The sequence below is a fragment of the Eleutherodactylus coqui genome, chromosome 1 (genome assembly GCF_035609145.1).
Source record: "Eleutherodactylus coqui strain aEleCoq1 chromosome 1, aEleCoq1.hap1, whole genome shotgun sequence".
Lineage (NCBI taxonomy): Eukaryota > Metazoa > Chordata > Amphibia > Anura > Eleutherodactylidae > Eleutherodactylus > Eleutherodactylus coqui.
The window spans coordinates 246,825,398-246,846,368 of NC_089837.1; the positions used below are offsets into that span (position 1 = coordinate 246,825,398).

General features: G+C 46.1%; 1 protein-coding gene across 1 annotated transcript in view; it reads left to right on the forward strand.

Annotated features, from left to right (window-relative positions):
• The window catches only part of LOC136632694 (amine sulfotransferase-like), a 39,368-nt gene extending 35,331 nt beyond the window's left edge, over positions 1-4,037 (forward strand). Inside the window, exon 7 of the mRNA XM_066607749.1 lies at positions 3,541-4,037. Within this exon, the coding sequence (XP_066463846.1) occupies positions 3,541-3,671 (131 nt within the window). The 3' untranslated portion in view covers positions 3,672-4,037. The remainder of the gene's footprint in view (positions 1-3,540) is intronic.
• The last annotated feature ends 16,934 nt before the right edge of the window (positions 4,038-20,971 follow it).

Genomic DNA, 20,971 nt, shown 5'->3' on the forward strand with positions numbered 1-20,971 from the left:
TGCAAGCATGAAAATCATCATTGGCTCGTTTGCTAATCATTCGGTTTAAATACTGAACATTTGATCATTCTCATTCACTTATAAAGTGAATGTGGATGACTGAATGATTTTGCAAGTTAACAATTTATCTGACTGTATTAACAGGCTGCACGAGCAAATTCTGAGAAAGACCGGCTGATTGCCTGGGTTAGTTCCCTCTACTAGCCAAATAGCATGGCAAGGACGGGATTAACAGATGCACTGTGGGTGCCATGTTTGTAAAGCCCAGTGTACAGTTGCTGGAGACGAGGTTCGGCCTTCCTTCCTGCAGTGCCAAAATCACAGGATGGAAAATTTGAAATAAAGAAATAAATAGTTGAAAAATTGACTACCATACTTGTTGTATGCAAGATATACATGTGGCGAACCAGACCAGACCTAGGAGGGGAGCAGCAGAGAAGAATCTGGTTGTCACAGTGGGGCTGCTGCTCCACTCTGATGGAAAAATGAACTTCTGATGTGATTCTTCACAGTGATAAATGGCAATTCTCAAGTTCGTGATGCCAGTTTGTATACAGGCCAAGGACTGTGCGGAACAAAATAATAATATAAAAATGGGAAAAATAAAATAAAACATTTCTTTCCCCTGAAGTGTAGTGCAGTATCGCAGTGAGGATGTTAAATGGTGGGAAGGGACTCCAGAAGGCAGAACCAACAGTGAAAACATGGAACAGTTTTTATTTCTTTACAACAACAGACTTAGCTTTCTTAGTGCTATTCAGACTTTCTTTACTTCGAGGTATATTTTTTTTAGACAATTTCTAATACCATTAGAACACATGCAGGCATGAAGTGCAGACTTTCCATCTGGACACAAACAGGCTCTCTTAACAGTAATTAAGCACTGGATTCCTTTCTGTCCTCTATGCTTTGCCCTCCTGCTTCTCTCTATTTCTCAATTCTACTATTTTGAAGTTTATATGACGTTTCCTTTAGTATCAAGCCTCATTTCAAGTGCATTACAGTTTCCTTATTTCCTTTCTGTTTCTCCAGATGTCAGTTTGTTTCTTCCTCTATCTTGCTGAAGTTTAACTATTTCTTTCCTGTCTTTTTTATTTTTCTAGTAGATACTATACAACTTTGGGTACTCACATTTCCTGTCCTCCTTCCCACCGCACTGGTCAGTAGCTTTCTTCCCCCTCTTGAACTCTGTCTAGCAAACTCTCCTCTAGACTTCTCTCCTTGAACTCCTCTCTAACGGACTACTTTGTGATCTCTCGGATTACTCAGGTCACTCAGACTACTACTTCTAGCTCCTCCCCTCTATTTTATACCAAGCTCTACTACTAACCAAGCCGTGCGTAGGACCCCTCTGCCAATCCCAGGCTGTCTATCTCTTGACTACCTGACTCATGCCTATGACCTAGGCTGAGCTTTCCCAGACAAAGTGTGGTTGACTAACAATAACTTAAAGTGAAAGTTATACACCAATTCACATTAGAGTCCACAGTTAAATTATGGAGTGTACACTCCTGTACACTACATATATACAGTATATATCCTCTGTAAACTGTATGGGAACAGATGGAGATTGGTATTTAATGCATTGATTACATTCAACAGGCAGATTTTGGTTTCTGTTTGATATATTGTGATGGTCTATACCTGGATACTATTAAAACTGCATACAATTCTTTATCTGATAGGAGAACATTTTGATGGCTTTGTTTCTTAGGTATTTTGTACAGATATTATTGTAGGCTCAATATCTTTGAGAATCTATAGCATATGGAAGCATATGAGACATTGTTTACTGTTAGACATCCCTCAGATACCAGACTGATTATAATGTTCTTGTTGGGATCACTTTTATCAGGGTGGGCTTCCCCAAATTGCTAGAAAGGGCTCGTTTGATACGGTCAGAGTAGGGACAGTCTAACTTTGTTTTTAATATTTTTTATATTGCACACAACCTAACTACCTTTATTATTTAATTTAAAATATTGTGTCTTAGGGCAGCTGCGCACGACCGGGTCGGATTCTGCATGCGGAAGCCCACAGCGGAATCTGACCCTGTGTGCAGCCGGCCTCCGCACATACCTCTGTTATCTTCTTCTGTTCTGTACTGCGGATGGTCTGCATCGTGAGCCGTCGGACATGCACAATACTGAATTTTTTTTAAACCCCTGCTTTTCCCGCGTTATCGCCTACCAATGACACGGAATCCGCTACCTTTCCCCATTGTCTATTGCGGAAGGGCCACAGATCTGACCACTTCCATTGACTTCAATAGAAGCCGTCTGTGCGGAGCCCACACAAAAGTAGAACATGCTGTGATTTTTTTTCCCTCTGCAAGCAGAAAATTGCAATTGGTTTCCACTCATGTGCAGAACAAAAGTGTTTTTCCATAGTATGTTATGGGCAGTATTTGCTGCTGAATCCGCAATTCAAATATGCCTCTATTCAGCCAGGCTTAATAGCAGTCTGTGTATTCCCCTCTAGAGTGAGCCAGAAGGCTTAGGAAAGTTCTGGGTAGAGGGAGGTGCCAGATATAAAATGACAGAGCTGCAGAGAACTGGGGGTGTGCAGCTTCCTTGTGTAGTGAGAGCAGTACATGCAGCTAGACACAGTTGCAGTTCCTGTGTGTGAGAGGAACAAGCAGCACAGCCAACTCGTAAAGTAAGGAAAGCCATTGATTAGGGTAGTGGCATTGGCCATATTCCTCTCGGCAGGGGAATGGCCAGGATGTGGGAAGCAGAACACTGCCATGGACTGAAAGCAGTGCAGGTGTCTAACACAAGGGCCCTGATGACCTGTGGATCAATGTCTGATAAAAGGGCCCTGATGACCAGTGTGGACCAAAGGGCAGGCCAGGAAATGATGGCCTGTGAATGACAAAAATACATGATGTTGCAGCAAGTTTTCGGGATATTCCCTTCCTCAGGCTGTTACACCCCAACCACTAGCTGTCATGACTCTTCCTCTTATTCCGAGGTATTCACCAACTTAAATCACAAGAGTTCGCTTGGCTCTCTCTGTATTGCATGAATGCATCCTAGGCTTCTGTTGCTCTCCATGATTCACTCTCTTGCATTTTCTTCATCTGAGCAGACCTTTCAACCCCCCACCCCCCTCAGTTAAAGCGACATGTCAAAAATTTTGATCGGTGAGTGTGGGAGCTGCAACCGCTGCTGAAATCAAGGGGTTGCAGTGCTTTTCCGAGTCTGTGCCCCTTCGGCTGTCATTGTTGCCTGCCTATTCCCCTTGTCAGCTGAAGGCGGATGCATAGATTGTTATAGACCTGTATGCATCTGTCTTCAGAAGCTTAGAGAAGCTGACAAGCAATGATGACAGCTGAAGGGACATAGTGGACAGATGAGCACTGTAGCCTATGGATTTCAGCGATCAGCGGGGTTCTCAGTACTTGGACCTATCTGCTCAAAACTTTAGACATGTTGGTCTGAAATGTTTTTTTTTTTTTAAACTTGCAGTTACTTTTTAATTATACTGTTCATTGTACAGAAATCCACTGGCTCAGCTTTTCTTTATACTCTTTACCAGGGATTGTTGGTGATTGGAAAAATATCATGACGGTGGCACAAAGCGAGAGGTTTGATAAAGTCTACAAAGAGAAGATGGGAGATCTGCCAATCAACTTTTTGTGGGACCTCAAAGAAGAAGATGCATCCTAGAGTTCTGTTATCTTTATGATAATCCTAAAGTGGATGGTCATCCTTCGACCTCATGTTGTATGTGTTTTTTTTAATTTTTTATCAAAATAGGTTTTAATTCTGCATTGTTCAATTTCTCAATAGTTCTTTAATCGCTTCATGACCGGGGCTGTTTTGCGTCTTTGTATCCAAAGCAAAATTTCACCTCTTTGGAAAGCCGCATTCTAAAAGTGATTTTTATTTTAAATTTTATTTTTTGTATTCTACTCAGAAATGTTTTTTTTCCCTTTTTCTGGTATTTCTCATTATTTAAATTTGGACTGTTGATTAGTTTTGTGGGTCTTTTTTAGGTAGCAATGGTCAGAAATAAAAAAAAATTGTACTTAATTTTCCTGTGCTCATTTTAATATAGTTTCTTCAATTAATAGTTTACTATTACTACCAGTAAGAGTATGTTTTCCTGTGTAAAAATCAGTGGTGTTATCTATATTCAGAGTGCTGAATACAAATACAGCAACCAAAATTGTCTGTCAGGCAATATAATGAAGTTAAAGACCTCAAAAGAAAGTAGGATATTCAATATTGTACAATTTAGTTGCAGTATATTCCCCATTAAAGCCATGTGCCTCATTTATCAGAACAGTCTACCAGTACTTCCCAGAGAGATGCAGTGACTTATCAGATGAGCATGGTGAAATATGTGTAATTGAAAAATGGTATGAAGGAAAGTGGATGCCTGCAATGCTGGTTGATTACTGCTGAAATATTCCAAGGGAGAGCAATGGCGGACGTAACAGAGACAAGTGACTCATGCAAACTTTGCATATTTTAATGCCACTTATGGAAGCTGTTATTATATATCAACCACCTGGTGATCTTATGGCATACTTATAACTGTATGTTTTTACTGTTTATAAGTACATTTATAAATCATCTTGAATTGCAATTATATCTATACTTCTTAAAGGGGTTGTCCCGCGCCGAAACGGCTTTTTTTTTTTTTAAATAGCCCCCCCTGTTCGGCGCGAGACAAACCCGATGCAGGGATAGAAAAAAAAAAAGCGGGTAGTACTTACCCGAATCCCCGCGCTCCGGTGACTTCTTACTTACCTTGCGAAGATGGCCGCTGGGATCTTCACCCACGGTGGACCGCAGGTCTTCGGTGCGTTCCATTGCCGATTCCAGCCTCCTGATTGGCTGGAATCGGCACACGTGACGGGGCGGAGCTACGAGGAGCAGCTCTACAGCACGAGCAGCCCCATTCAACACAGAGAAGACCGGACTGCGCAAGCGCGTCTAATCGGGAGATTAGACGCTGAAAATTAGACGGCACCATGGAGACGAGGACGCTAGCAACGGAGCAGGTAAGTGAATAACTTCTGTATGGCTCATAATTAATGCACAATGTACATTACAAAGTGCATTAATATGGCCATACAGACGTGTGTACCCCCACTTGCTTTCGCGGGACAACCCCTTTAATTCTACTGTTAAGGTTGTTGTCTGTAAATGTTTTCCTGTCAAAAATCACAAATTTATAAAGAACAAATTTAGAATCAGCGCCCAAGACTGTAAGAAATACAAAAAATGTTGTCCAAAAAAATTAAAAAAACAAAACTTTTTTTGTAGCACTGTGTAATATTTACAGCTCTTGATCCAGGAGCCATTATCAGAACCTGAACCAATCAGTTTCTAATGTAACCGTCTAATGTCAGAGGGATGACTCACCTAATTTTGAACTTCACTCCCAAAAGAGGCTCTGTCCATAAGGGGTTAAAGAGATTATCAGAGATAATATTTTTTACTTTAATAAACATATTACCCCTGTCATAAAATAATAGACAGTCATATCACTTCTCCCGGGACCTACAATCTCACTTCTCCCAGGGCCTAAAATCTCCCAGGTCAGAAGTTCCCCTTTCAGCTATCACATCATGTTTACTGACTGCAGCAGTCTATGATGTCCCATGGCATGATGAAAGAAAGTAATTTCCAAAACACGTAGCAACTCACCATGTTGAGAAGTGTACAATGCTCTGGATTTTAATGATGTATGAATAAAGAAGGAAGCTTTAAAGGGGTTGTCCCGCGCCGAAACGGGGTTTTTTTTTCAACCCCCCCCCCGTTCGGCGCGAGACAACCCCGATGCAGGGACTTAAAAAAAAAACAGCACAGCGCTTACCTGAATCCCCGCGCTCCGGTGACTTCTATACTTACCGGTGAAGATGGCCGCCGGGATCTTCTTCCTCCGTGGACCGCAGCTCTTCTGTGCGGTCCATTGCCGATTCCAGCCTCCTGATTGGCTGGAATCGGCACGTGACGGGGCGGAGCTACACGGAGGCGGCATCATGCACGAGAGGCTCCATTGAAGAAAGCAGAAGACCCGGACTGCGCAAGCGCGGCTAATTTGGCCATCGGAGGCCGAAAATTAGTCGGCACCATGGAGACGAGGACGCCAGCAACGGAGCAGGTAAGTATAAAACTTTTTATAACTTCTGTATGGCTCATAATTAATGCACAATGTACATTACAAAGTGCATTAATATGGCCATACAGAAGTGTATAGACCCACTTGCTGCCGCGGGACAACCCCTTTAATGAAGTCCCGGCTGATGCTGGAGTTTTTCCCTCTACCATTTTATTTGTGTTGGATTTGTGCTCTGAATCCCCACCAGGCACTCTGTGAACTGGGCAAGTCTGTTCATGTGAGCTGATTAAACAGATATGGCAATAAAAAACACAGTTCACCATTCAAAAAACAAGCCCTCATATGGCCACATTGATGAAAAAATAAAAAAGTTATGGATTTTGAAAAGTGGAGATGAAAATACCCCCCCAAATCATCTTGTCATTTAGAAGGTTAAAGTATTTCTGTAAATGGGTGGGCTGGAGGACAGATAATGCATGAGCCCTGGGTGGGGCCTCAGCACATGTTTAGGGCCACCTGGCCCACCCCCTTATACTGGAAGGGGTTAAATTCATTAATGCAGTCAAACACTGGCTGCTGTCCAAAGACCCATTTACATGGGACAATTTATTGTTCAGAGTTCTTTAAATCCTAGCACTCCCGCTGGAGTTTTAACGATAGTTGTCCTGTGTAAATGCATGCGGAGATTGAGCGAGAATTGTTTAGTCGCTCAGCTTCTGCATGCAGAAAACTGAATGACTAATCATTCAGTGTAAACAGCAGTTGTTCAGTTTTGATCGACTGCCTGCTTAAAGTAAAGGGAGGAGGTTGGGGGGAGAATGCTCTCATGCCACCTTGTCTCTATGCTGGCAGCGCTCTAAGTGATTCTCTTACACAGGAGTGAGCCTAACAGTTCGTCCCATGTAAATCTCGGATGCTTTGAGTCTGTGTGATCTTGCGCAGTTTAGCTTCTGCACTCCTCCCTCAAGCTCCAACAGTCACTATACTCCGAGCACTGGAGTTGAAGTCATATTGCTCAACGTTGCACAGAGAATCAGATGGCAGCCGGAGATAAATTGGAGAGCGTGAATAGTCTTATTACTAAGTTGGACCTCATACATGGTATTATTACAAAGGGGAGTTACATAGCGGCTCTTTTACTAAGTGAGGCCACATATGTTATCTTAGTAATAAGTGGGACCATGGAGTGTGGGACTATTACTAAGTAGGGCCACATATGGGGTCTTAATACTAAGAGGTGTTGCAGCGTCTGAGGAGCAGGCCCGCACCTGAGGAGACAGCAGGGTAGAGAGAAAACCTTATCACGGGGCTTTACCGTTGCCTCCCATAGTGTAGCTCAGGACCTGACCTCATTACCGACAGATGAGAGCACATAAAGTAACTGGGGATATCCAAAGTCCTGTCCTTTGTGGTGGATCCCTCAGATGTAATTCAAATAAAGCAGTCCACACAGCAGTGCAATCTCCTGCTACTACTATGACTGCTGTAGCAGGAGATTCCTTCATCTCCTGGTATGTCCCTTATCACTGTACACTGGGACACTGCTGTCACAGTTTCCAGTGATGAGGGGACATGCTGTGGGGATGAAGGAATCTCCTGCTACAGCTGTCAGAGCATTAGCAAGAGATTGTGATCTCTATCATTACTTTCAAAGACAGAGGATTGCGATCCTCTGCCATTATAAGTAATTGGAGGTGAACGCAACACCAAACATGACCCACACACATGCCCCCCTCACATTGCCCTCCCCCCACAGTGCCCCCCCCACAGTGCTCCCCTACAGTGCCACAGTGCTCCCCCAACAGTGCCCTCCCTTCACAGTGCTCCCCCGACAATGCCCGCCTCAACAGTGTCCCTCCCCACAGTGCTCCCCAATGATAGCACCCCTGCCCGTCCCCAACACAAGTGCAAAGACAGAACTACCGCCCTTCCCACACACAAGTGCAATGACAGCATCCCCCACCCCTCACCCACACAAGTACAGTAACAACTAAATATAGACCCACCATTCAGAATAGACACAGCTCACCTCCTCCCCTCCCTGCACAGGCAGGATTACACTAAGAGGTGACACCTATATGTAGAGAACACAGGAGCCACCATTCACAATAGTCACAGTTCACCTCCTGTCCTCCCTGCACAGGCAGGATTATACCATGTGTGATAAATTACTGTGACAGCCCCCCGCCCACCCCCAGTGCTACAAATTACCGTCACAACTCCCCTCCAATCCCAGGTGACAAATTACTGTGACAACATGCTCCCCCCCCCCCCCCCTTTCCCTGGCGACAAGTCTATGTGACAGAACCCCCCGCATCGACAAGTCTATGTAACAGCACCCCCCCCCAGCGACAAGTCTATGTGACAGCACACATTCCTCGGCAACAATTCTATATGTCAGCACCCTCACAGCGACAAGTCTACGTGACAAAACCCTACAGTGACAAGTCTACATGACAGCACCCCCACAGCGACAAGTCAATGTTACAGCACCCCCACCCCCGGTGACAAGTCTATGTAAAAGACCTCCACAGTGACAAGTCTATGTGACAGCACAACCCCTCAGCGAAAAGTCTATGTGACAGCACAACCCATCAGTGACAAGTCAATGTGGCAGCACCCAACAGTGACAAGTCTATGTGACAGCACCCCCAGCCCGGCAAGAAGTCTATGTGACAGAACCCCATCGTGACAAGTCTATGTGACAAAACCCGACAGCGTCAAGTCTACATGACAGCACCTTAGTGACAGCGCGACGAATGCCTCCCCACCACCCTGCAGGACAAGTCACAGCCTGGCACCCATCCCCTCCTCAGGACAAGTGACAGTCCATTACACGCCCTTCCCCCAGAACCAGTGACAGCTGGGCGCCCAAAACCCCCCATCCAATAGTGACAAGTGTATGTGACAGCACACTCACAGCTACAAGTCTAGGTGACAGCACCCCACAGCGACAAGTCCATGTGACAGCACCCAACAGTGAGAAGTCTATGTAACAGCACCCCCACAGCAACAAGTGTATGCGACAGAACCCCCCCAGAGACAAGTCTATGTAACAGAACCCCCACCCCATCGACAAGTCTACGTGACAGCACCCCCTTGGCCACAAGTCTATGTAACAGCACCCTCACAGTGACAAGTCTATGTGACAGCACTCCTACAGTGACAAGTCAATGTTACAGCACCCCTACCCCTGGGGACAAGTCTATGTGACAGCACCTCCAAAGTGACAAGTCTATGTGACAGCACTAGAGATGAGCGAGCACCAAAATGCTCGGGTGCTCGTTACTCGAGACGAAATTTTCGCGATGCTCGAGGGTTCGTTTCGAGTAACGAACCCCATTGAAGTCAATGGGTGACTCGAGCATTTTTGTATATCGCCGATGCTCGCTAAGGTTTTCATTTGTGAAAATCTGGGCAATTCAAGAAAGTGATGGGAACGACACAGCAACGGATAGGGCAGGCGAGGGGCTACATGCTCGGCTGCATCTCAAGTTCCCAGGTCCCACTATTAAGCCACAATAGCGGCAAGAGTGCCCCCTCTCCAAACAATTTTTACTTCTGAAAAACCCTCATTAGCAAGGCATACCTTAGCTAAGCACCACACTACCACCAACAAAGCACAATCACTGCCTGCATGACACTCCGCTGCCACTTCTCCTGGGTTACATGCTGCCCAACCCCCCCGCACGACCCAGTGTCCACAGCGCACACCAAAGTGTCCCTGCGCAGCCTTCAGCTGCCCTCAGGCCACACACTGGCCTCATAGCCACACCACCGTCATGTCTATTTATAAGTGCGTCTGCCATGAGGAGGAACCGCAGGCACACACTGCAGAGGGTTGGGATGGCCAGGCAGTGACCCTCTTTAAAAGGGGCGGGGCGATAGCCCACAATGCTGTACAGAAGCAATGAGAAATCCAATCGTGTGCCACCTCCACCAGGAGCTGCAAACGTGGCCATAGCAATGGGGAACCCATGTGCCACACACTATTCATTCTGTCAAGGTGTCTGCATGCCCCAGTCAGACCGGGGTTTTTTATAAATAGTCACAGGCAGGTACAACTCCGCAATGGGAATTCCGTGTGCACCCACAGCATGGGTGGCTCCCTGGAACCCACTGGTTGTACATAAATGTATCCCATTGCAGTGCCCAGCACAGCTGAGGTAACGTCCGATTAAATGCAGGTGGTCTTCGGCCCACACTGCATGCCCCAGTCTGACCGGGGTTTTTAATACATAGAAACTGGCAGGTACAAATCCCTAATGTGAAGTCCCTGTGGACACACAGCATGGGTGGCTCCCTGGAACCCACCGGCGGTACATAAATATATCCCATTGCATTGCCCATCACAGCTGAGGTAACATCAGGTTTAATCCAGGTGGGCTTTGGCCCACACTGCATGCCCCAGTCAGACTGGGGTTCTTTAGAAGTGGACACATGTAGTTACAACTCCGTGTGGACCGACAGCATGGGTGACTCCCTGGAACCCACTGGCGGTACATAAATAAATCCCATTGCAGTGCCCAGCACAGCTGAGGTAACGTCAGCTTTAATGCAGGTGGGCTAAAAATTACTAGGATTACACTGTAGGTGAGGGCCCAAAAAATTGGTGTACCCACAGTACTAATGTAACTCAGAAAAATTGCCCATGCCCAACCAAGAGGGCGGGTGAATCCCATTAATCGCTTTGGTTAATGTGGCTTAATTTGTAACTAGGCCTGTAGGAAGCCCAGTTAAAATAAAAATTGGTTCAGGTGCAAGTTTCAACACTTTATTGAATTGAGAATTGAAACGTATAAACATTGTTTACAAAAGTTATATGACTGAGCCTTGTGGGCCTAAGAAAAATTGCCCGTTCGGCATGATTACGTGAGGTTTCAGGAGGAGGAGCAGGAAGAGGAGGATGAATATAATACACAAATTGAAGCAGCTAAAAGGTCCCCGTTTTTGATGCTTCCATCAGCGGGTGCAGCCTTCGTATTGTTTAGGTATCGCTGCTGTCCGCTGATGGAGAAGAGAACTCTGGGGAAATCCAGGCTTTGTTCACCTTTATGATTGTAAGCCTGTCAGCACTGTCGGTTGACAGGCGGGTACGCTTATCCGTGATGATTCCCCCAGCCGCACTAAACACCCTCTCTGACAAGACGCTAGCCGCAGGACAAGCAAGCACCTCCAGGGCATACAGCGTGAGTTCAGGCCACGTGTCCAGCTTCGACACCCAGTAGTTGTAGGGGGCAGAGGCGTCACGGAGGACGGTCGTGCGATCGGCTACATACTCCCTCAACATCCTTTTACAGTGCTCCCGCCGACTCAGCCTTGACTGGGAAGCGGTGACACAGTCTTGCTGGGGAGCCATAAAGCTGTCAAAGGCCTTGGACAGTGTTCCCCTGCCTGTGCTGTACATGCTGCCTGATCTCCGCGCCTCCCCTGCTACCAGGCCCTCGGAACTGCGCCTTCTGCCACTAGCGCTGTCGGATGAGAATTTTACCATCAGTTTGTCCGCCAGGGTCCTGTGGTATAGCCTCACTCTCGAACCTCTTTCCTCTTCGGGTATGAGAGTGGAAAGGTCCTCCTTATACCGTGGGTCGAGCAGTGTGTACACTCAGTAATCCGTAGTGGCCAGAATGCGTGTAACGCGAGGGTCACGAGAAAGGCATCCTAACATGAAGTCAGCCATGTGTGCCAGGGTACCCGTATGCAACACATGGCTGTCCTCACTCGGAAGATCACTTTCAGTATCCTCCTCCTCCTTCTCCTCCTCAGGCCATACACGCTGAAAGGATGACAGGCAAGCAGCATGGGTACCCTCAGCAGTGGGCCAAGCTGTCTCTTCCCCTTCCTCCTCATGCTCCTCCCCCTCCTCCTCCTCCTCAATGCGCTGAAATATAGACATGAGGGTGCTTATTGGCCTGTGGTTGGAGGCTGACTTCGCTTACGGAATGCCAGGAAATAATTTTGTGCAAGCCTGCTGTAACACTTAGCTGGCTGCGTATGAATTTGGAGAACTACTACACCCAGCACAGACCCAGAACACTGAGGACACTCACAGGCAGCCCAAATAGATTTTTTCCCCAAATTTTTTTGCAAAGGCCCACTGCCTATATTCAATCAATATGTCTTCTGTCCCTGCCTAGGCGCTTCTGGCCCTGGAGTATGTCAAAGAACTACAGAGTGTTGCACTGTGAACTGCAATACAGCAGTGATTTCACAGCCCAGACAGAGCCAGGAAATAATTTTGCGCAAGCCTGCTGTAACACTTAGCTGGCTGCGTATGAATTTGGAGAACTACTACACCCAGCACAGACCCAGAACACTGAGGACACTCACAGGCAGCCCAAATAGATTTTTCCCCAAATTTATTTGCAAAGGCCCACTGCCTATATTCAATCAAATATGTATTCTGTCCCTGCCTAGGCGCTTTTGGCCCTGGAGTATGTCAAAGAACTGCAGAGTGTTGCACTGTGAACTGCAATACAGCAGTGATTTCACAGCCCAGACAGAGCCAGGAAATAATTTTGCGCAAGCCTGCTGTAACACTTAGCTGGCTGCGTATGAATTTGGAGAATTACTACACCCAGCACAGACCCAGAACACTGAGGACACTCACAGGCAGCCCAGATAGATTTTTTTTCCCCAATTTTTTTGCAAAGGCCCACTGCCTATATTCAATCAATATATCTCTTCTCTCTCTGCGTCACCACTTCTGGCCCTGGAGTATGTCAAAGAACTGCAGAGTGTTGCACTGTGGACTGCAATACAGCAGTGATTTCACAGCCCAGACAGAGCCAGGAAATAATTTTGCGCAAGCCTGCTGTAACACTTAGCTGGCTGCGTATGAATTTGGAGAACTACTGCACCCAGCACAGACCCAGAACACTGAGGACACTCACAGGCAGCCCAAATAGATTTTTTCCCCAATTTTTTTTGCAAAGGCCCACTGCCTATATTCAATCAATATGTCTTCTGTCCCTACCTAGGCGCTTCTGGCCCTGGAATATGTCAAAGAACTGCAGAGTGTTGCACTGTGAACTGCAATACAGCGGTGATTTCACAGCCCAGACAGAGCCAGGAAATAATTTTGCGCAAGCCTGCTGTAACACTTAGCTGGCTGCGTATGAATTTGGAGAACTACTACACCCAGCACAGACCCAGAACACTGAGGACACTCACAGGCAGCCCAGATAGATTTTTTTCCCCAAATTTTTTTGCAAAGGCCCACTGCCTATATTCAATCAATATATCTCTTCTCTCTCTGCATCACCACTTCTGGCCCTGGAGTATGTCAAAGAACTGCAGAGTGTTGCACTGTGGACTGCAATACAGCAGTGATTTCACAGCCCAGACAGAGCCAGGAAATAATTTTGCGCAAGCCTGCTGTAACACTTAGCTGGCTGCGTATGAATTTGGAGAACTACTACACCCAGCACAGACCCAGAACACTGAGGAAACTCATAGGCAGCCCAAATAGATTTTTTCCCCAAATTTTTTTGCAAAGGCCCACTGCCTATATTCAATCAATATGTCTTCTGTCCCTGCCTCACAATATATGTCTTCTGTCCCTGCCTCACCACTACTGGCCCTGCACTATATCTAATTACTGCAGGGCGCAATGCTCTGCACGGCCGATATACCAAAAAAAAAATGTGCAACACTGCAAAAAGCAGCCTCCACACTACTGCACACGGTTAGATGTGGCCCTAAGAAGGACCGTTGGGGTTCTTGAAGTCTAAATTACTCCTAACACTCTCCCTATAGCAGCTCCAACAAGATAGCACTTTCCCTGATCTCTGTCAGAACACATCTGTGGCGAGCCGTGGGTGGGGCCGATTTTTATACTCGGGTGACACCTGATCTTGCCAGCCACTCACTGCAGGGGGGTGGTATAGGGCTTGAACGTCGCAGGGGGAAGTTGTAATGCCTTCCCTGTCTTTCAATTGGCCAGAAAAGCGCGCTAACGTCTCAGAGATGAATGTAAAAGTAACCCGAACATCGCGTGGTACTCGTCACGAGTAACGAGCATCTCGAACACGCTAATACTCGAACGAGTATCAAGCTCGGACGAGTACGTTCGCTGATCTCTAGTAGTAATGCATAAAGGACAGACAGACAGACAAACATTCATTTATATATATCAGGAAGTGAGAGAATTAGATTCCGTACATAAAATTTTGACGCTAATTGTTTTGCTCTTAGAATTGAATAATCGACTTGGGACCCATTAACTTTTCCTATTTATGGCATAATCAATGCCCGTGCCAAATTTCAAGTTTCTATGTGAGAAAATGACATTCCGTCCGTAAAGTTTGGACGCTAATTCTTTGGCGCATAGAATTGAATAATCGAGTTGGTACCCATTAGCGTTTCCTATCTATGACATATTCAATGCCCATGCCAAATTTCATGTTTCTATGTGAGAAAATTACATTCCGTACGTAAAATTTGGACGCTAATTCTTTGGCGCTTAGAATTGAATAATTGAGTTGGGACCTATTAACTTTTCCTATTTATGACATAATCAATGCTCGTGCCAAATTTCAAGTTTCTACGACATCGCGAAGTGAGAGAATTAGTGGCAGTGATGGAAATCGAACGATCTACGTGGGGGGGGCGTAACTGTTGACGACGCTCGCACGCATGCCATTTATCATAGGATAGTTTTACTATGCCTATAATCTTCCCAGGAGTGTACTCAACAACTTCCCAAAGTTTCATGGCGATCGGATGAATGGTGTAGTAGCGCATAAAGGACAAACACACACACAGACACGCATGCATTCAATTTTATATATATAGACTAGCTTACCTGTCGCGCATTGCTGCGAAGACAGACAGACATACATTCATTCGTTTTTATATATCTAGATAACAACCAATCACAGCGCAGCTTTCATGTTACCTCAGTAGTATAGAATATAACAACCAATCACAGCGCAGCTTTCACGTTACCTTAGCAGTATAAAATATAACAACCAATCACAGCGCAGCTTTCATGTTACCTCAGCAGTAAGAGAAATAACAACCAATCACAGCGCAACTTTTATTCTGCCTCAGCAATATAAAAAATAGCAACCAATCACAGCGCAGCTTTCATGTTACCTCTACGGTATTATATATAGCAACCAATCACAGCGCAGCTTTCGTGTTACCTCAGTGGTATAATATATAACAACGAATCGCAGCACAGCTTTCACGCAACCTCAGTATTATAAGAAGTAGCCACCAATCACAGCGCAGTTTTCATGTTACCTCAGCAGTATAAAAAATAGCAACCAATCACAGCACAGCTTTCATTTTACCTCAGCATTCTAAATATCCAGCAATTGTCTTGCGAAACGTTCGGCGGATGCATCATTTTCTGGTTGAACACGCATCCCGTTGCTCGTAATGCCTTTTGCTTTCGTGCTTGAGATGGAAATCAAACGATCTTTGTCTGGGGGGCATAACTGTCGACGATGCTCGCACGCGCGCCACCTATCGTAGGATAGTTGTACTAAGCCTATAATCTTCCTAGGAGTGTACTCAGCAACTTCCCAAAGTCTCATGGCAGTTGGATGAATGGTGTAGTAATGCATAAAGGACAGACAGACAGACATACATTCATTTATATATATCAGGAAGTGAGAGAATTAGATTCCGTACGTAAAATTTGGACGCTAATTGTTTTGCGCTTAGAATTGAATAATCGACTTGGGACCCATTAACTTTTCCTATTTATGAAATCAATGCCCGTGCCAAATTTCAAGTTTCTATGTGAGAAAATGACATTCCGTACGTAAAATTTGCACGCTAATTCTTTGGCGCATAGAATTGAATAATCGACTTAGGACCCATTAGCTTTTCCTATTTATGACATAATCAATGCCCGTGCCAAATTTCAAGTTTCTATGTGAGAAAATTACATTGCTTACGTAAAATTTGGACGCTAATTCTTTTGCGGATAGAATCGAATAATCGAGTTGGGACCCATTAGCTTTTCCTTTCTTATGACATATTCAATGCCCGTGCCAAATTTCAAGTTTCTATGTGAGAAAATTAGATTCCGTACGTAAAATTTGGACGCTAATTCTTTGGCGCATAGAATTGAATAATCGAGTTGGGATCTATTAGCTTTTCCTATTTATGACATAATCAATGCTCGTGCCAAATTTCATGTTTCTATGTGAGAAAATTACATTCCGTACGTAAAATTTGGACGCTAATTTTTTGGTGCATAGAATTAAATAATCGAGTTGGGACCCATTAGCTTTTCCTATTTATGACATAATCAATGGTCGTGCCAAATTTCAAGTTTCTATGACATTCGGAAGCGAGAAAATTAGATTCCGTACGTAAAATTTGGACGCTAATTCTTTGGCGCTTAGAATTGAATAATTGAGTTGGGACCTATTAACTTTTCCTATTTATGACATAATCAATGCTCGTGCCAATTTTCATGTTTCTACGACATCGGGAAGTGAGAGAATTAGTGGCAGTGATGGAAATCCAACGATCTACGTGGGGGGGCGCAACTGTCGACGATGCTCGCACGCGCGCCATTTATCGTAGGATAGTTTTACTATGCCTTTAATCTTCCCAGGAGTGTACTCAACAACTTCCCAAAGTTTCATGGCGATCGGATGAATGGTGTAGTAGCGCATAAAGGACAAACACACACACACAGAAACGCATACATTCAATTTTATATATATAGATTACTAGCTTATCCGTCGCGCGTTGCTGCGAAGACAGACAGACATACATTCATTCGTTTTTATATATCTAGATAACAACCAATCACAGCGCAGCTTTCATGTTACCTCAGTGGTATAATATATAACAACCAATCACAGCGCAACTTTTATTCTGCCTCAGCAATATAAAAAATAGCAACCAATCACAGAGCAACTTTCATGTTACCTCAGTGGTATAATATATAACAACCAATCACAGCACAGCTTTCATGTTACCTCAGCAGTATAAGAAATAGCAACCAATCACAGCACAGCTTTCATTTTACCTCAGCATTCTCAATATCCAGCAATTGTCTTGCAAAACGTTCGGCGGATGCATCATTTTCTGGTTGAACACGCATCCCGTTGCTCGTAATGCCTTTTGCTTTTGTGCTTGAGATGGAAATCAGGGGGCGTGGCCTAACCTGCAATCCAGGCAGGCGTGTTGCTCTGGGGCTCCTTAGCTAAAAAAGAATTAGAAGCTTCCCCTAGCTTCCCTGAAGCCTCAGACGCTTCTCCCTACACCCTGCCATCACCTCCGCGGGACCGGGAACGACCGGAGAGCCCCACGAGCGTCTGGGCAATAAAAAACACCCAAGGCCTAGCGCCGGAGGAAAGCCGGGGACTAGATTTCTGAGCCGACCGGAAGCGCGCAAAACAGCGGAGCGCGATACAGCCCTCTTACCTGGCTGGGGACACACCGCTCGGCCTTGCGGACCACCAGGAGTGCCCAAGACTCAGAGGTACGTGAGAGGCGCTCGAAACCGAGAGCTGCGGTCTCCTCCGAAGCGCCGACACAGACGGAGCTTCACTTCCGGTCCGCCAGCGCTCGGGAACCAGCGGCAGCGCAGCAATACAATACCCCATGCTGGGAGTTGATAACGCCCCTCAGAAGCCCCCAGTTGCCGCTCCAAACACCTCTAAACCACCAATAAAGTAGCAGCCACCACATTAACTGCTCTCTGCAGAGAGAAAGCTCCCACAGCAGAGCCACCTATTAACCCCCTGCAGCCTGAAGAGCCCCTGACTATCTGCCTGCAGTAGACATCCACAAAAGGCTACAGCAGAGCCATCTATTAACCCCCTGCAGTCTGAGGAGCGCCTGATTAACTGCCAGCAGTAGACCCCCACAAACAGCCACAGTGGGGCCACCTATTAACCCCCTGCAGGCTGAAGAGCTCCTGATTAACGACCTGCAGAAGACATCCACAAACAGTTACAGCAGGGCCACCTATTAACCCCCTGCAGTCTGAAGAACTCCTGTTTAACTGCCTGCATTAGACCTCTATAAACAGCTACAGCAGGGCCACCTATTAACCCCCTGCAGTCTGAAGAGCTCCTGTTTAACTGCCTGCGTTAGACCTCTACAAACCAGCAGGGCCACCTATTAACCCCCTGCAGTTTGAGGAGCTCCTGTTTAACCGCCTGCATTAGACCTCCATAAACAGCTACAGCAGGGCTACCTATTAACCCCCCGCAATCTGAAGGACTCTCGACTAGCTGCCTGCACTAGTCCTCCATAAACAGCTACAGCAAGGTCACCTATTAACCCCCTGCAGTTTGAAGGACTCTTGACTGGCGCACTAGGCCTGCACACCCTCCCCTCACAGCGGCATAAAGATTCGGCCCAGAACCATTAAGAAAAGTGCCATTAGGCTGAGGAGCCTGAGTTGCTACTGCCCTACAACTGCTTTACTACCACCAAGAGGCCACGAAAGGAAAACTGCGGCATATAAACCGCTAAGAACAAGCGTGCCTCACTCAACTACTTATAGGGCTTGGCTCCCTCCCCTCACGGGCTGGGAGTTGCAGCTTTAGACACAAGATCCGACAGCAGTCGATCCCCCTCCTCCCTAGCCCCGCCGAGTGGTACACATCAGAAACCACCCCACAAAATAAGGGGTGAAAATTACAATCTGAACCAAGCACCCTCGACGGGGAAACGATGCTATATCAACATGCATAACTTAAACTAATACAGGGCGAGCCTCCATAGGACCTCAACACAGACCCCTCTTATCTTCAAGATTAAATACCAAACATAAAAATGGTTAAGACCAACAAGGAGAAAAGTAGAGACCAGACGGGTACCCCAAGACCAAACAAGAGCCAAAACGAGATGGATAAGTATCTCAAGAAAAAACACAGCTCACCAGCTGCACAGAAAAGTAAAACTACAATTAACGCACAGCCAGACCTAGAATTAGAAGATTCTGATGCAGACACTGCTTCAATTACCTCAGATCACAACGAAGACCAAGATCAAGGAGTAATTTCAAAAGCTTTCTTTAAACAATTCCTAACACAAGCTATCTCGCCTGTTCTAAAGGTACTAGCTGATATCAAGACTGAGGTGAAACACATAGGGCGCAGGGTCGAAGAATTAGAAAACACTCAACAAGACATTCTCCTCCACAGCACTGCGCTACAGGCCAACCTAACAGCACAACAACACCAGCTAAATCAGGCTATGCTACTACTCGAGGACCAAGAAAATAGAAGCAGACGCAGAAATATCCACTTCAGAGGAATCCCCGAGTCCATTGCCAGAGAAGAACTTGAATCCACAGCCATACAAATTTTCCAGACCCTTCTTGGAGAAGAACGCGCAAAAGACATAAGAATAGAACGCATCCACAGAGCGCTGCGCCCCAAACCCTCCTCCACAGACCCACCAAGGGATGTAATTTGTGGACTCCTCAGTTATGTTGACACTTCAACCATTCTACAGAAAGCACGGGAAGCCCAGAATGTCCTCCTAGAAAACTCCAAGATCCTCCTCTTCCAAGATCTTGCTCCAAGCACATTGGCAAAGAGACGAATTCTAAAACCCGTAACAGATGCCATGAGAGCAAAAAAGCTCCCAATAAAATGGCTCTTCCCCTTTGGTCTGGCCACCTTCAAAGAGGGACAACAGATCTCCATCAGATCGCCGGAAGATCTTAAAGAAGCTTGGCAAAAACTAGAGATTCCACTGATCGACATCCCCTCGTGGCTTCCAGTCCAGCTGCAGCACCAGTTACCACAGTTGACGAAGGCAGAGGGATGGAAGCTTACTACAAAGCGGAAAAAAACGCAAAGACAAACCGACGACTGATCCACAACTGACATATGCATAAGGTGGTCTCTCTTTCTTTCTACTACCTTGTCTTCCCCCGCAGGTAGACCCTGTTCCTTCCCGTTAATACACAAAATTTTGTGTGGACTCTAACATGCCGGGACTCGACTGAAGTCACCTACCTGGGACTCGTGAGTGGATACCTCCTTCACTGTTACTCTTATATTTAAATGTCGTTAAATTGTTCAGGCTTCTATCTCACTTGAGAGACTGCACTCTCCCCTCTGCTCCCCCCCCCCCCCCCCCCATAACCGACCCATATTGTCTCCTGTTTGAGACGAACCCTGGGGACCAGGTGGGGAGATAGACGCGTCTTCCGGCAGACGGCCCTATGACATTCAGGGGGCCCTCTGCTGTTTGAATAAAGTAATTATAACTCTCATGTTACACATTAGACACTTTAGGAGACTCACCACGAGTGCTTACAAGGACACATAGGAGATGTCAGAGAGAAGCTGTTATACCCAAATGTGTCACACTTTAAGGTCAATTTGCGGGACGGGACTGGGGCTGCTCTCCAACCGCTCCCCTTAGGCGAGCCGGAGATTGCGCGAGAGGCGGGTGGCGCTAGAGGCGAATCGCACTAAGAACCACTGCGACTTACCTTGGCTCCCTCATCCCACCCCTCCACCCCCCCACACACACAAGGTATAACCAGACCACTTTTGCTCAAAGATCCCTGAGGTCTGGGCGGCTCGCCCAATTACCCCCACCCCTGTGAGACACGCTTGCTCTATACCCCCACACGCACGGCTGTGTTGAGAAGACCCAACGGATCCGCCGACTTCACACACTGTGCGGTAGTTGCACGGAGACCGACACTTCCCCTGGGTCTCACACACACCCGAGCACACTTCAATATGTTTGCTCACTACTAAACATAGTGAGCCCTGTTTACAAGTTCTGTTTTGACGAGATGACTTACCAATCAAACAAGATGATGCCTAGAGTTTCACTTAACATCCCCCTTTTCTCTTACAAAAGTTAATGGCAGAACTTAACTGCATTTCCTTTAATGTAAGAGGAATGAACACTCCCCAAAAACGAAGCCAGATCTTCTCTA